This window comes from Stegodyphus dumicola, chromosome 11 (assembly GCF_044657685.1).
Source record: "Stegodyphus dumicola isolate Sdum_Otavi_A_Nest chromosome 11, ASM4465768v1".
Taxonomy (NCBI): Eukaryota; Metazoa; Arthropoda; class Arachnida; order Araneae; family Eresidae; genus Stegodyphus; species Stegodyphus dumicola.
This window is the reverse complement of record NC_140778.1, coordinates 140,262,902-140,280,589: the sequence shown is the minus strand read 5'-3', so window position 1 is coordinate 140,280,589 and position 17,688 is coordinate 140,262,902. Positions and strand designations below refer to the sequence as shown.

Genomic DNA, 17,688 nt, shown 5'->3' with positions numbered 1-17,688 from the left:
TAACATCATACAGTATTCTTGGCATGATAATTTGTGGGAGGAAAATGAAATTACCTGACAGGGAAGGATGTTATATAAGATTGTTCTGTCGGATAGAAAAAGAGCTGTGATAAAGGTGATCGTTGAGGTTAATATGCATCAACAGAACCCACTTTCAACACAGGGAGTACTGTGGAAACTGTATAAGAAGAATATTTACGGATGTCAGAAACATGAAATGGGTTGATTGATTGATGCAGGCCAGTCGTTTTATTAATTAGTGGAATCAGATACTGTTTTTAAATAAAACAACCTTCATACTATTTTCTACCACAGAATGTGTTTCACCAGAGGCTGACAGTTCAGACTGTTTTCTGCTGTAAACATGCTGGTAATTCATTTATGCTTTGGTGGGTTATATTGTAATTTATAAGACTTCCATGTATGAAAGAATAATTATCATGGTAAAAGTATATGTACGGGTAACCCCTTGGCGAAAATTGGCAATTTTTGGTTGGTTGATTGACTTTTAATTGCACAAAGCCTTGAAGGTTATTATGTACCAGACAAATGGTGAGTAAAATCCAAAATGCACAAACACACTGTATCAGATGAATTGTTGAAATGAACCTAATGCTGACGAAAGCATGGAGAAATGCTCTAGCAACAGGTAGAGCAGGATAAAAGGAAAAAAAAAAACTTGAGATATGGTAAAAAAAAGAGATGTCTTTTAAAAATCTTATGAGGTTAATGTGAGGGTTTCTTCCAATGAGGTCTGTTAAGTTAACATTTTTAGAGTTAAAATAATATTCACATTTCTGAGTAAAAAAAGGACAGAAGGTTAAAATGTGACTTACTGAAACGGGAACATTGCAAGTGCCACAAATAGACTCATTATCTCCGTTCAAGAGATACTGATGTGTCAGTCTGCAGTGACCAATTTGTAGGCGAGTAAGTAATACGAGGGCTATCCAGAAAGTAGATTACGTTTTGGAATAAAAAAATAAACAAAGTATAGGAAACAAATTTTATTATATACAGATGAAAGCCACACTCAAATACTACTTTTCTACATAGTCACCATACAAATTAAGGCATTTATCGTAGCGATGTACGAGCTTGGAAATTCCTTCGTCGAAAAATTCGGCCGCCTGCGCCTTCAACCACTTCGTTACCTCTTCTTGCAGCTGTGTGTCGTCATCAAAACGCTGCATAGCCAGCCACTTCTTCATTGCTGGGAATAGGTGGAAGTCGCTCGGTGCCAGGTCGGGACTGTACGGCGGATGAGGAAACAACTCCCACTTAAAAGATTCAAGAACTTTACGAGTGACATTTGCCGTGTGGGGCCGGGCGTTGTCGTGAATCAACAAGATCTTAGAGCTCAACATTCCTCTGCGCTTGTTTTGAATTGCTCTTCTGAGTTTTTGGAGAGTTTGGCAATACCTTTGAGAGTTTATTGTAGTGCCTCTTTCCAGGAAGTCCACCAAAATTACACCTTTTCTGTCCCAAAAAACACTCGCCATCATCTTCCTTGCCAACATTGTTTGCATGCATTTCTTGGGTTTTTGGGGAGACCTTGTGTGCCCCCACTGCATTGATTGCAATTTCGTTTCACAGTTCACATGTTTCACCCATGTTTCGTCACCAGTAACGATGCGATCGAGTAAAGAGTCACCATCCTTATGGTAAGCGTCCAAAAAGTTCAACGCTGCAGCCATTCGCTGATTTTTGTGGTCCTCTGTCAAGATTTTTGGAATCCATCTTGCACAAAACTTGTGGTAACCAAGCTTTTCGCTGATGATTTCGTGCAACAAACTTCGCGAAATTTGTGGAAAACTCAAAGAAAGTTCCGTTATTGTGAAATTTCGATTTTCACGGACTTTAGCATCGACTTTTTCGAGAAGTTCGGTGGTCACTATGCTGGGTCTCCCACTTCGATCTTCATCGCGAACATTGGTTCGGCCATTTTGAAATCTTATGACCCACTGACGCACTCCACCTTCAGTGATAATGTTGTCCCCATACACTTCACGAAGCTGCCGATAGATTTCTATCGGTTTACAGTTTTTTGCAGTCAGAAACCTTATTACTGAGCGCACCTCGCAGCTCGCGGGATTTTCAATTAACGCAGACATTTCAAACCGTCACAGTATCTGAACGGAGCACAGCACGAACCTCTCACTAGCACGGCTAGATGCAGACTGAGCTGCACAGTGCTCTGACCCCAAGATGGCCGCGCTAGCCCCGTCCCTAGCGGACACAGACGGAAACGTAATCTACTTCCTGGATGGCCCTCGTACATCCTCTTTTCGACTCCCAATATTCCAAATTGGGTTTTACGTGCCTTAATTTCTGGCATTCCCGGAGTTCTTGCCACCTGGACAAGATCTTTTTTCTGATGTAATTCCGTATGTCTGTAAAAGGGACATAATTTTCAGAGGTAATATCAGCAGATTTTGCTGTGATATCGGTGAGTTTATGGTGATACATAGATACCGAGTTTATGCAATTCTTTGACTAAAAATCGCTGCTACACAAAGACAAAATAACAAGTCAAAGAATTGCACAAATTCGGTATCCATGTACACAATGACCTAATTTTACTTAAAAAAATCGCAGAATTACACAAACTAGGTATTGCGCATTCCCTTGACTTTATCCATGTACACGTCAACCTATTTTCACTTAAAATAATATCAGAGAATTGTACAAACTATCGATATATTTTCAATTAAAAAAATCAAAGGAGCACCCAATTCTACAGTAGAGGCAAACAAAAAAATACGTAATCTCAATAAACTACATTTTAAACTAAACAATAAAATAACATAAAAAAAAAAGAAAAACCTCTTATGCATCTAAGCACTACACAAAGCAAATATCCACTTACCTTATTTAGAAATTTCTTTGTCTTCTGTCTGTGGCACACAAAATTTCTTAACAGCATCTGAAAACTTCCTGAAATTATCTGAAATCAAATCCGTATATTTGCATCACCACATAAATGAACAAAAATAAGAGTAAAAAATATCCTCTGCAGTTCCGGACTTTTAAAAGAACTTCTTCTCATCATCTTGGGATCTCTATATATTGGTGACCTGCAGATTAGCTATCGAGGGGCAGACATGAAATACATAGAAAGGCAATTACAGATTGCTCTGAATAAAATTCAAGAATGATCAGACAAACAGGGATTTACATTTTCCAAACAAACTTTGTGCATGCATTTTTGTAGAAAGCGAGGTCTCCATCTTGAGCCTGAGGTACAATTATTCCATTTGCACTTGAAGTAAAATTTTTAGGAGTGACATTCTACCGAAAATTGACTTTCCTTTCTCATATTTTAAACCTGAGAAAAAAGTGTTTAAAAATACTAAATATTTTTTAAAGTCTTGGTATATACCTCCTGGGGTGCAGAGCATTGTTCTATGCTTTGCATTTACAGAGTGCTTGTCCACTCTAGACTGGACTATGGCTCAGTTGTTTATGGATCTGCTCGGTTGTCGGTATTGATAAAACTAGATCCTGTTCACCATCAAGCTCTGCAGATTTGTTCTGAAGCTTTCTGGACATGTCCTGTCCAGAGCCTGTATGTTAACTCTAACGAACCATCACTTTATCTGAGGCGTGAGCAGTTGTCCCTTTTGTAGTATTTTTAGGAGTGACATTCTACCGAAAATTGACTTTCCTTTCTCATATTTTAAACCTGAGAAAAAAGTGTTTAAAAATACTAAATATTTTTTAAAGTCTTGGCATATACCTCCTGGGGTGCAGAGCGTTGTTCTATGCTTTGCATTTACAGAGTGCTTGTCCACTCTAGACTGGACTATGGCTCAGTTGTTTATGGATCTGCTCGGTTGTCGGTATTGATAAAACTAGATCCTGTTCACCATCAAGCTCTGCAGATTTGTTCTGAAGCTTTCTGGACATGTCCTGTCCAGAGCCTGTATGTTAACTCTAACGAACCATCACTTTATCTGAGGCGTGAGCAGTTGTCCCTTTTGTAGTATTTTAATATTTTATCGCAACCTGAACATCCTAATAAGCTGTGCTTACTTGATAATATATGTAGCACTTTATTTGAAACATGTCCATCCTGTGTACGTACCTTTCCTTTAAGAGTTTGCATTATCATTTACAAACTCTCCCTCTCTGATATGTGTCCCCAAGCAGTGCAGAATTTAGAAGTCCCACCTAGGAAAAATGCACAGTTCCAGCTTCTTAATGTTTTCAGCCATCACGTGAAGGCGAGCACTAACAACATCGTTTACAGGCAACTCTTTGCTGAACACAGGTATAAATATAGCAGTTATCTTCCAGTATATGCAGATGGATCCAAGTCAAATGATCATCCCGGGATGGCATTTGTAATTGAAGATCACACGGAGGGCGGATGCTTGCACCATGCTTTCTCTGTCTTAACATCTGAACAAACTGCAATATAATATAGTCCTTTTTACATCTCCAAGTTCTGCCACAAAAAGTTTATAGTTTATACGGACTCCTATAGTGCACTTAAATCATTAGAAGCTTATCCCGACATTCAAAATCCAGTAATAGTGGATGTTTCTCAAGATTCATATAAACTTAACGAACCGTGGATATGAAATCCTGTGCTGCTGGGTTCCCTGGCATGTGGGAATAAAGGGGAATGAGCAGGCAGATATCACAGCAAAATGTGCTGTTGAACTGTCCAGTCTCCTCATCCCTTTTAGAGACATCTGTTGTGTTGTCAAAGAGAAGATCCGAAAAAAAATGGCAGCAACTTGGGGATGTTCAGCTTCAAAAAAAGTTGAAAAATGTAAAGCTTAGAATTGAGCATTGGGATAAATCGCAAGGAGGAAGTTCTTTTGACTCACCTCAGAATTGGTCACACACTAGAATGACACACAACTACTTATTACGAACACTGACCTATTACGAAAGCTGAGAATGAGCCTGTTTGTTCAAATTGTACTGTTTGTCTTTCAGTCCATCATATTTTAATTGCCCATGTTTTAATAGTCTTTCAGAAATACTTTAATAGCTGTGACTGATATATGTTTAATCTGTAGAGAGGTCAATTGTAATTAATTTTATTATTTAAAAGAGACTGGCTTTTATTACTTAATGTAATTTGTTCTGAAGATTGTGAATTGTATTTTAATGCATGCTTTTACCTGGGTTTTTGTATGACTTCATCCTCTGGATGTGGTACATTTATCTGCCTTTTTTTATTTATTAATAAATTTTTGATTTCATCAAATTAGATCATCCTACCTCATGTTTGGCTGCATTATAATCATCTTTGGTTTTGTGCCAAAAATCTCACTCACTCCATTCATTGATTCAGACGCTGTTTCTTTAGAGATTATGCTCCTAGATTACTTTCAGTCAAATTATTCATTTCTATTGTGAGGAGGATAAAGATGAAGCTAGTCATTTTCCCTTGTTTGTACAATTACCAGGCTTGAATATCACTGTAGTCTCTACTAGAAAGAAGCAAGACCCTATTTCTGTATAATAACATCTCTTAAAGGACTGGGCTAGTTTTTAATCGAAGAATGATAAAATACCGGTTGATCTTTACATTATGTTAACTTGGCGTTTTTTTTGGCGAAAATTTGGCGACCAACTCTCCTACAGCAACCCTCTATTTTTTTCCCCGCCGCCATTTTGTCTTCACGAAGTAAAGACACGTTTCTTTTCTTTTTATCTACTGAACGCTTCTTCCAACAATCTACTAGCCGAATTACACTTATGCTAGAAATTTTATCTAACAAAACTGCTTAATCATGACAAATATTCACTGCAAAATTGGGAAAAAGTGCACAATACTTTTTCCCAATTTTCCTTACGCGTTTTTCAAAATAACACATACACATAAACCATGTACACACCGACTTATTTTTACTTAAAAAAACATCCCAGAATTGCACAAAAATGGCATTGTGCACACTCTTCACTATATCCATGTACACTGCTTTTTTCTCATAAATTAGAAAAATTTCACGAAAATGCATAACAATTTTCTGAATCTTTAAACCCAGTAAAAAGAACATATATGAAATTACCTGTTTGCGAAAAAGTATATACCCTTTCTAAATATGAACATTTCCCCGTATAAATTAAATAAAATATCCAAAAACTTTTACCTCTACATTATCTATTATATTACAAACGTCACTAACTAATTCATACCGCAAACATTACAAATGGTTACAAATACTTAGTGTCAAATATTTAAATTATTTCCATGCACGTTTACGCAAATTACTTTACTTCCACCTTACATTTAGAACAATGCATAAAAATAATATCCCCAAATAATTAAAAATACTAACTTACCTATTCTTCTTCAGAATCTTGATTACGTGTCCGATAAACTTTTCTTATTTCTGTTTCAGGATCTGTAAAATCATACTTATAGTTCACACCAAGGTACCAGGTAAAATAAATAACTTAATAAAACATCTTTACTTCTATCTCGCACAACCTTAAAGAAACAATTATTACTACCCCTTTCAATCCCACTAAATACCCATTTCGAATTCACTTTAGTTAGGGCCATGGGATCCAAAAATTAATTTCACACACAGAATTAAAAATAAAATTCACACAACACAGAATAAAGCCAAATACAAAATTTCCAGATTTTTTCCCGATTTCCCCCCTTTTCCAATTAAAGAACCGTAATTCGTCCATTAATATCACATGACATATCCCATGATCTCTCATTTCCCTCACACAAAATAATGCGTAATCGGAACTGAGTACTGCTCACATTATTACCAAAGTCCCAGGTAGTAACCTTTATCGCCTCCAAAATGTCGCCAAACTACCAGTTACCATATTCTAAAGATCAGCCAAAATACCTAGTTAGTTACTTCTTTGGTATAGCAGCCTCGAACTTTATTTGGTGATTTTAGATTTGCGCTAAGATCTTGGCTATAACTTCACAAGCTCATGAAGTGCGAATGTAAAAATAAATAACACAATATATAATAACAATAATACTCGAATATTGTTTTTAAGAATATTTTTAAGAATCCTTATTTTATGGGATGTAATTGTTCCAGTCAACTGCAGCACATATTAAGCCATTTGTTATGCCATTTCATGGATGTCAACTCCTTTGCCTAAAATTGCTATCTAATAGCAGTGACGAACGATATTCTGGAACCGCTGAACCGATTTCCAACATGGATGTCCTTCTTTTTGTAAATTTCAACATTGCATCTTCAAATGGTTGTGTCATTAACATAAAATTTCATGTTGTGACCATTTATGCATGTTTGTTTGTCAAATAAGAGACCTCTTTGCCAGGAAAATGATATGACATCCATGTCATTATTTGGTAAAGTAAAAATTGTTAACATCACATTCACACACAAAAAAGCAGTTCAAGCAGTTCACAAAAAAGCAGTTATTTTCAAGTAAACAATTCAAATTCAAAAAACCTCATCAAAAATGAATAATATAAGAACATGCAGTGAGAGAAAAAATGCAACATGGTGTTAATATGTAATTTACTTGGCAAGGTATAAGAACATGTTGCTGTTGCTAATACACTGACTACCAATAAGTATTTGGACACCTGTGATAGAAAAGAAAAACTAACTTTATTCAAAATCAGTAGTTGGTAGAGCCTCCACGAGAGGTAATTACAGCGTGGACCCTCCGGGGCATACTTTCCACAAGTCTTTGTATGACAGCTAGTGGTATTTTCTTCCACTCGGCTTGGAGAAGACATAGAAGTTCCTTCACTGATTTTGCAAGGGTAGTGCACCCCTGAATTCGGCGATGCAACTGGTCCCAGAGGTTCTTCATAGGGTTCAGGTCTGGACTCTGGGCAGGCCAGTCCATTCGATGAACTCCATTGGCACCATACCAAGCCTTGGTTAACGTCGAAACATGACGACTGGCATTGTCGTCCTGAAAGTAACAGGGGTCCAACCCTTAAAACTGCCACAACGTAGGAAGCACATTGTCATCCAAAATAGTGCAGTAGGCATCGGAGTTGAGCTTACCATGAATGGGGACCAAGGATCCCAGCCCATACCAGGAGAAACACCTCCAGACCATAATTCCACCTCTGCCGAACTTGACTGTTGGAACAATGCATTCTGGCAGGAGACGTTCTCCAGGTAGACGCCAGACCCAGACGCTGCCATCCAAACGGTAAAGGGTGAACCTTGATTCGTCACTCCAAAGAACCCCTTTCCACTGATCTACGGTCCAATTTCGATGTGCTTTGCACCACATTAACCGAGCAGCGCACGGTTGGACTTTGTGATCAAAGGCTTATGGGCAGCAGCACGACCATGAAAACCAAGCAGATGTGCTTCCTTACGGATGGTATTCATTGAAACAATACTTCCGGATACCTGTTGAAACTCCTCGCGGATGAGGGCCATCAGTTGGGTGCGGTTCTTCCAAATTTCTCTGGACAGCACTCGTCGGTCTTTATCTCCCAGTTTCATTGGTCTGCCGACTCGGGGCACATTCTGACAATCACCGCTCACCTTCCACTTCTTAATCACATAGGCCACTGTCGATTTTGGGTACTTCAGATCACTAGATATGTCCCTTAAGGATCGGCCACATTTGTGATACCCGATAGTTATACCTTTCTCGAAATCAGAGAGCTCTGAACTGCGAGGCATCTTGCATGCGACTAAAGCCGATGCTGTTTCCTACACGATATATACCGGCGGAGTCCGTGACGTACCTTAGGACCGCAGATATCGTCATTTGCATAGGTGTCCAAATACTTATTGGTAGTCAGTGTATACTATCATGTGGCGACCCACCAGCGGCTGAGCAGTAAAGATGCTGAACACTTGTAGTTCGGTCCGAGGATTGAATCCTGCGAAGCTGGGCTGGCTGCACGTGCGTTTTCGTGGTTTTCCCCTTGTGTATCGTGTATACGAGCCAGTTTCCCTTAGAAAGTCCTCCATGAAGGCATTCCTCCCTTTAGGTAGATAGTCCTCGTGTGCTTTGCCATAATTAAATAATCCAATCGAATCTATCATGTAGCAAGGTCTAAGAGCACGCCACCAGATTTTGACGAGGTATGCAAGTTGATTGGTGGTTCAATCTTGGGGGCCACTGTAACACAGAAATACCAATATTTATTACTGTCATTCTTGTCTAAGCTTATAGTGAATAAAACAAATTTTTAAGGTGATGATTTGCCTCCACTCCAAAATGATTTCAAGCAATTTTATATGCCAGAAGTGTTCTTATGCTATATTAGGTTCTGTCAGTTAAAACATGAATTTTTTTTAGTACCCCCCCCCATTCGTTCTGTATATTTCTTCTGCGCCAGGTATCAGTAGTTTGGGTTGGCTTTTGTCCTGGCGAGAATTGTCTGGGTTTTCATCCTCTTTTTTTTTTTTTTTTTTTTTTTTTTTTTAACTGCTACGACTGGATTTGTGAAGCAGTTGTTATCTCATTTCTTCAAGCAGAAGATGTTCTTCACAAAGAAATAACTACTTCATGAAATAGTGACTTGAAGGCAAAATAGCTGTGTAGGTTAATAATGTAGTGTAGGATCTATCCTTTTAATTAATTAGTTATTGTTTAGATGGTAGCATTAAAATTGATTGCTTTGTCACACATTATACACATTTTGAATTTAAAACTAGCATTTTAGTGGTGCTTTTTAGTAAATTAACTAATTAAAAAACGTAAACATGGTTTGTTGGATTATTTCTTTTGGAGGATTTTAGTCATGAAATTAAAGATTTATGTATTGCAGTTCTTAATCATTCCATTTTGCGTAGTATCAAACAAAAGCTGCAGAGAAAGAAATGTGTCGATATGGCTCTAAAATGTATGGTATGGTATGGTCTTTAACCTACAATTTACCCTAGTACCTACAATTTTAAATTTTTAAGTGTTTCAATTATTGTGGACAGCTCCTGTATATTTTTAGTAACATTATTGAATTATGTAATTCGAGAATTGATTTTAGTTTCAAAGTCGTCGATGTTACTTTTAAGATCACATCTAAATTGTGCTGTTAAATTTTAAAATCCAAAAGACAGATCTTAATTTAATTAATACTTCCATCTGTATTTTAATATTAGCTGACTTCATGTAACTTGTTGACTTAGCTAGTGCATTTACATTTATATTTTCCTAGCTTGGTATCGAAAAAGGAATACCTAGAAATGAAGTTGAAACTAAATTAAAATATTGTTGCATTTTATGGGTTCATGGATTTGTAATGATTGATGACAACACTTGATGAAGAATCAAAACACAATTTATTTGTCCCCCCCCCAAAAAAAAGAGTAACATATCGTCAAATGGGCAGTTTCTTGCCAAATCTGGGCCCACCAGCGGCCGAGCGGTAAAGTCGCTGAACACTGGTAGTTCGGTCCGAGGTTCGAATCCCGCGAACGGGCTGGCTGCATGGGCGTTTTCGGGGTTTTCCCCATGTGTAACGTGTATACGAGCCATTTTCCCTTAGAAAGTCCTCCACGAAGGCATCCCTCCCCTTAGGCAAATAGCCCTCGAGGCTTTGCCATAATCACACACACACACACATGCCAAATCTGGCAACTGTGCCTTTCCTTGCCTTTTTCCAGCAACCCTGAAAGGGGAAGCTATCGCCCAATAATTGACAAGAATTAAAGAAAAGTAGCATTGCATTTATCAGTTTTGAATAGAAACAGACTTTTCTTCATGAATAGCTGCTCTCAGGATTATACCTTTATTTTACCTATTTAACTGGCTATAGGTCATTTTGCTTTGTGACATGATTGGGTACTTTTCTGTTATCAGGACCAGATTCATAAATGTATGTTATGTGTGCATGTGTGTGTACACATACATACATCATACATATATACACCCACACACCACATACATATGTGCATTTAAGAATCCAGTCCCAAACAGAAGAGTACCATCTCTTCTTCAAATAATAGCTGTGCATAAGTGAAATTGAAATGAAATCAAACATCAAAATCTAAGTACACACACATACATACATCCATACACCTATACACCACATACATATTTGCATTTATGAATCTGGTCCCAAACAGAAGAGTACCATCTCCTCTTCAGGTAGTGGCTGTGCATAAGTTTAATTGAAATGAAATCAGACATCAAAATCTAAACAAATAGTATACTGAAGTTCACAAAATGGTAAAATTATGAAAACTTAAATTATATGACACGGAAAGGAAATTAACCATACAATGTAAGAAATATGAAGAGAATAATTGGTCTCTAGTTAAAAGTTAGTGATTCTGGCTTAGTGTTTGCTTGGTGCAGTCTCTGTGTTTCCTGAATCCTGCTGTCCAAAATGCAATCACACCTGCTATATGTAGCATATGACATAATTTTATATGTACCAAGGTCTTTTTTTTTTTTTTTTTTTTTTTTGTCTATCTAATTTATTTTGTACGTATCTTTGTAAAGAATGTTAATTTTGTGTGAATGAATTTTATATGTGTATTTGTTCCACTTAGGTAAACATTTGCATAATTTTTTTTTTCCAGTTTCAGAACACTAAAATGATAGCTGATGGTGGCTATCTTGTTGGCGATGGCTCTTGGGAGCTTCATATATTGGTCACAGACTTGCAGGTTGAAAGAACTCTCAGGGTTAAAGGTGACCTCCATATAGGTGGCGTAATGCTCAATTTAGTTGAAGAGCTAGGTATATGTATATACATATTTTTTTTTTTTTTTTTTTTTTGTATGTGTGTGTGTTGATACGTTTAAAAATGTAGAATATTTTATTATATCAAAGTATGTTATAAAAAAATGTTCTTTTCGTAAAGAAACATGTTCTTTTCTTAGCCTATTCCAAACATTAATACTTGTATTAAAATATTATTTTGGTACTTATGTATTATCCTAATCATTATCATTACTACCTTAATAGCAATCTTTAAAGTCTCAAAATGCATTCAGCTCTGGTAATCATGCACATAAAATTATTCAGGCTCATGACCAATTTATTCAATCATTCAATTTCCAAAGTTGCCATTTTCATACTATATGTCCTTTGTTGTATTCCAAATTCTGGTGGTTTTATGAATAAATCGAGATTCCCCCCTTTAACTTAATTTTATGGGTACTTTTCCGTTTCGTCGGCGCAAATCTCGCCAAGTAGACTTTATTGGCGACAACATACAGTATGCACATAAAAAATATTAAAAAAATTTTAGTTCTAAGAATTCTTTTTTGAAGGCATAAACATTTTAATATCGCTTAAAATTTTATAAAAAGCCAATAAATAAAGACAATAAATTTGTAAAAAGACATTAATTTAAGAATTTACTATGCTTTCATGGTTCAACATCCTGATTCGCCGGTTCATATCACGTGATCCCAAGCAATCTCATCTCACATAAACTACTCTACAAAAATCTGATACTCTCAGTAATTATCTACATTAATTTCGAGTTAAATCTTAATTTGGAACACAAGTTTAAGTGCAAGAAATATTTCAATTCATGCGAATAGCTTACTCAGAAATTATGTAAAACTGCAGTGCTTTAATTCGCTAATGCATTCTCATTAGAATTGATGAATTTCACCCTTGACTTTACGTTTTCTATATTTTCGGCTTCGGGTAAGCGCTGTGATTGCATCCTAATTGACTTAATTACTGAAAGTGGGCTTAGACATAAAACTGAACTATCTGATAAAAATTATATGTAATTATATGCCAGTATTGAAAGAAACAATCAATCTGATAAGAAAAAGCTGCGACTTGTTTTGAAAATGAGGCGTAAAAGATTACCAGAGAGAATAATCCATTTGGCATCGGTTGTACCATTATTGGCGACTTCATCGCTTGCGCCGGCAAAACGGAAAAGTACCATTTTATGATATGTGCTTGTATTTATAATATTTAACTGTGCTTAATTTTATAATATGTATTTTCTTACAGTAAAAGAAATTGCAGGAATATAGTATTTTTTGGCAAAATTGCTCATGGAACAATGCTTTCAATCCTTTCTGGAAGTGATTACTACAATTTTTTTAATAAATATGTAATTGAAATGTGAAATATTTTGTGTATAATTTTTTACAATAAAAGTAATTGTTCTCTTTCTTTCATAAAGTTAATCAAACTACACCAAGGTTGTTGTGTTATACATAAGTACTGTTATTTTTTCAGGAAAGTATCAAATTTACAACATTCTTCCCTATTATCTCATGTTTTAAAATCAGATTGTCATCGAATTCAATCAAAAAGACTTACCCTGCAACAGAAATTTGATTATAAAATTGATTATATTCAGAAATGGAAAGCTGTTTATAAATATTTAAAATCAGTTGTTAATAAAATTATATAAATGACATATTGGAGATAGTCATTTGAGAAGGAAAATTTGTCAGTTCTGAAAATAGTCATTTGAGAAGGAAAATTTGTCAGTTCTGAAAATAGTCATTTGAAAAGGAAAATTTGTCAGTCCTGAAAATTTAGTATGTTTGGTTAGCATTTGAGGTAGCCGTATTTCATGCATATTTTGTGTAAATGTTTTAAAACGCGTTGCTCTTGTAAGTTATTTATTGTAAAGGACATTATTAAAATTGGTTACTATTCGGTTTTGAGAATTAAACTAGTATTTCAATGGCATCTTAAGAAATATAGAACTATATAAACTTGTGAAATCTGAAATCAGCGTGTATGCTGGATTTGGCGCTTTTGTGCATAAATTTTCGCTGCATTTTTTTTTTTTTTTTCTGGTCCTCAAAACAGAATAGTACCTAAAATTGTTATGAATCTTACGGTTATCTAATAAGACTAGGGAACAACATAATTTAACTGAAAAGACTGATCAAACAAAGTTTTGCTCATCATGTTGTAAATTGCTTGCTTTTGTATTTGAAAAATATGTGTATAACATTTGACTTTTAATCTCCTTTAATTTTATTTTTAATCTCCTTAGATGTAGCCATTGATTGGTCTGATCATGCACTGTGGTGGCCGAAAAAAAACATGTGGCTGTGTCGAACTCGTTCGACTCTGGACCAGTGTGGAATTCAGGCTGATGCCCTTTTGCATTTTACTCCTATGCATAAATATCTGAGGCTGCAGTTACCTGATTTAAGATTTATTGATATAAAGGCTGATTTTTCTGCCAAAACATTCACGGCTGTCAAGAAACTTTGCAAAGAGCTTGGTAATATATTTTAGGTTTATTAAGAAATCATTGGAAAAACAACTTGCAAAATGATCTTTCATATTTAAACTTAACGTAGAGTAAATACATTAAATAGGTATTCTTGCAGTGTGAAATTTGTAGTTATTACTAAGTGATAAATATTTGTTGTACATATGTTAAATATATTTTCGATGTGCATTGGTGTAAATGTTTGTAGTAATGATTTGTTGTATCTTTAATATATTATCCCAAGTTCATAATACCAATATCTACTACTCAGTTGTATATCTCAAGCTACAGAATTTCTTATCTAATTTCCTAGTTGCATAAATTTTCGATTTTGAGAAATAAAACTTAATGTTGAAAAAATTTTGCAGCAGTATTTGAGTTGAAGTTTCTTTGCCTTTTTCTCTCCCCTTCTTTTAAATTTAACTGCTGCAGCAAAAATGTGATTTTCTTGATTATCCTGTTTAATGAAAGAGAGAGGAAGATTTTGCTATTTTAACGAAGTGTGGCTCATAAAATTGAAGAATCTATGCATTTCTTTTTTAGTTTTTATCTTGTATACATGTATACAAGTAAATGCTAATTATCATTGCTCATGAACAGCATGATTATTATATATTTTACATATGTTTTAATAAATGTAAATTCTTTCATTAGGTAGTAATTTTTCTAAAAAACCGAATATATTTTTCTTTTCATTTAAATAGAAACAGGATATTTTGTTTTCATATGATCTTTGTGAAATTCATATTGGTATTATTTATAAAAAAGGAACTTTGCAACATGTCACATTTTATGTAAGTTACCTTTTAGTGGGATATTGCATTTTCTTAGTGAATAAATTGTTACCAAAAAAAAAAAAAAAAAAAAAAAAAAACTTTTTAACTAACTTTTGAAAACTGACTTTTTTGGATTCAATTTTACTGCTGTTCTTTTTTTAAAAAATTAAGAGGGGGTGATTTTTGGTAAGTCTCTGCTTATAAATATGTATTCTTTATTAGAAGACACAGCAGTGTCAGGTAAACAGTCTCGACTTACCATGTAGGCAGAGGTAGATTAACCATTAAAAAAATAAGCATGTGTTTAGGGATTCAGAAAAATGGGGCACCATAAAAATATCTTATTTCTGGCTGTATTGTGGAATATGTGGGGCAGCTAAATCAAGGTAGAAAATGGAGGAATAGAGCAGAAATAAGCATAAATGATATACAGGAAACCCATTAATATTTGAAAAATTCAATAATTCACAGAATAATGTAGGTAGAGAGGTAGACACACGTGCTTGAAAGGAGGGGGGGGGAACACAAAAGAAAGGTGGCTGATAGACACCTGTTGGAAGGTTTGACTTTTATGCAGGATTGCACTTCATCCCATACTGCTACACGTGTGAAAGATCTCTTGCATGCATCGTTTGGCAATGATTGTGTGCTGAGCCGCCATTTCTGTCATTCATTTCCTTTCATGTCCCCAGATGTCAGTTCATGTGATTATTGGTCGTGGCGTTACCTGAAATCACAAGTCTACCGCAATCATCTGACCTCATCAGGGATGCTAAAAGAGAACATCCGATGGCAATTACTCAACATACGCTGTACAGTGCTGTTCACAGCATTGTCTCTCGACTACAGATACTGTTGATGAATGATGCCTGACATGTTGAGCATTTGCTGTAAGGAACATATTCTTTGCTGAAAAAGTCAATTGTTATTCTAATTATTGCTTTTGTCACCTTAGTGCCATCTGTTAGCCACTTTAAGTTGTTTTTTTGTTTTCAATAAAACCCTATGGCATTTCAAGCATGTGAGTCAGTTTTTACCTCTTTATCTATATTATCCTGTGAATTATTGAGTTTTAAAATGTCAATGTACTTTTGGGTTCCCCTGCATATAGGAGGAAAATCTTTTTTGTCAAATCTTAAGACCCTCTTAAATTTTTAATCTGGGCCTTGTGTGTAGTCTGATAAAATAGAGCATTTGTATTTAAATGTTTCTAGATGTCAGTGAGACTGTAATTTGTGAAGTTTAGTACAATCCTGATAGACTCTGTAGTAAACTGCATGTCATATTTAAATTTTAAATTGAGGGATATATAGAAGTAATGAACAATATCTTGTTGAGACTACCTGTAAGAAAAATTATTTACACTGTTTAAGAAAAAGAGAAAATCAGTTTTTGAAGAATTTGCACATTTTCCATTGTAAAAATAATCCTCACCACTTTCCAAGTGTTAAGCTAAAATCTGAGAATCATATTGTGAGTTTTGTTTTGTCCTGTGATTTTGTCTTCTGTTAAGCTGTGAAAGTGATTAATAAGAAATATCCTTATGATTTTCCAGCATTAAAATATTGATTTTCTGGACTCTTTTATAAATTATGTAATAGCTTAATTCAGTTTTAGCAATAACTAATAAATCGTATTGTATTGAATTTTGATTGTCTGTTGTAATTAATACACCAATAACTATATATAGTCCAGATACTGGGTAATATGAAGTTCAAAATCCAGACATTCAACATCCGGAATGATCTAATATCCAGACTTAGAAATATCCAGACTAATATCCAGACTAATATCTAGACTAAAAAACCAAAAATTTTTGTAGACAAACCTAGGAAATTATAATTTTAGAGTGGGGGGGGGGGGAGAGCAGGCATGGAGTAAAAACAATTTTTCAAAGCATTTTCTAATTAGCAGCTGAACCAGCATTCAGCTGCTAATTCTTAGCTGCTCAATGCTGGTTCAAGCTGTCAGTTGATGGATGAATGCAGGTTCCTGCTAATTCTTAGCAGCCCTTTCCATCTATCTCAGTTGATCCCATAAAGAGACATTATGGGTTGGGAATTCTCAGGAAGTTTCCTAAGATAATCTAAAAAAGAAAATAAGAAAGAGAGGCACTTTTGCCTCTCTTTGCACTTTTGCCTCTTTTCTCAATATCAGTGACATTGAGAAAAGAGGATCCAATTGATCACAGGAGTAAGTTTGACTGCAGAGAAAGGTGGGTATCTGGGTTTGGGGGGCGTGGTTTCTAGAGACAGAGCTGGGCGCATGATCTCAAGAAGCAACCAGAAACTTTGAATTACTACTAGTAAGGAGCAGCACAAGTCATTTTAACAACTTAATGAATGCATTGTGGATTAAAAAAAAACTGCATCAGCACATTTTAACACATATAACGATAATGCTTTATCAAATGAATGAAAAACTATTGATGATAGTGTCTCGCAGAAAACTGATTTACCTATTACTAATGTATTTTGGCAGACCAGAACTGTTATTACTTTAAAAAATTTCAAGCGGGTTTTACTTTTAAGTATGTAAGCATAAAAAGTAAAAATAAGTAGTAGTGTGTGTTGTAAGCATGAAAAGAAAGAGTATTATAAAAACTAGCATTGTAATGTTGCTGTAGAAAAAATTTGGGTGTAATTAAATTTTTTTAAACATTTTTATTATAAAGGTTTTTTATATTTTTAACAAATTTTGTATTGTAATATTCTGGCCTTTCTTTGTTTTTATAAATTATTTAATTTTTAGATATATGATATGAGCATGTGCAATTTGTTTTCTGGCCCTGTACAGAATAGT

The 17,688-nt window shown here is 35.1% G+C and overlaps 1 protein-coding gene across 1 annotated transcript in view; it reads left to right on the top strand.

Annotated features, from left to right (window-relative positions):
• The window catches only part of LOC118185315 (unc-112-related protein-like), a 69,968-nt gene that overhangs the window by 6,619 nt on the left and 45,661 nt on the right, over nucleotides 1–17,688 (top strand). The window contains exons 2-3 of the mRNA XM_035355152.2: nucleotides 11,478–11,637; nucleotides 13,886–14,119. Coding sequence (XP_035211043.1) covers nucleotides 11,493–11,637; nucleotides 13,886–14,119 — 379 coding nt within the window. The 5' untranslated portion in view covers nucleotides 11,478–11,492. The remainder of the gene's footprint in view (nucleotides 1–11,477; nucleotides 11,638–13,885; nucleotides 14,120–17,688) is intronic.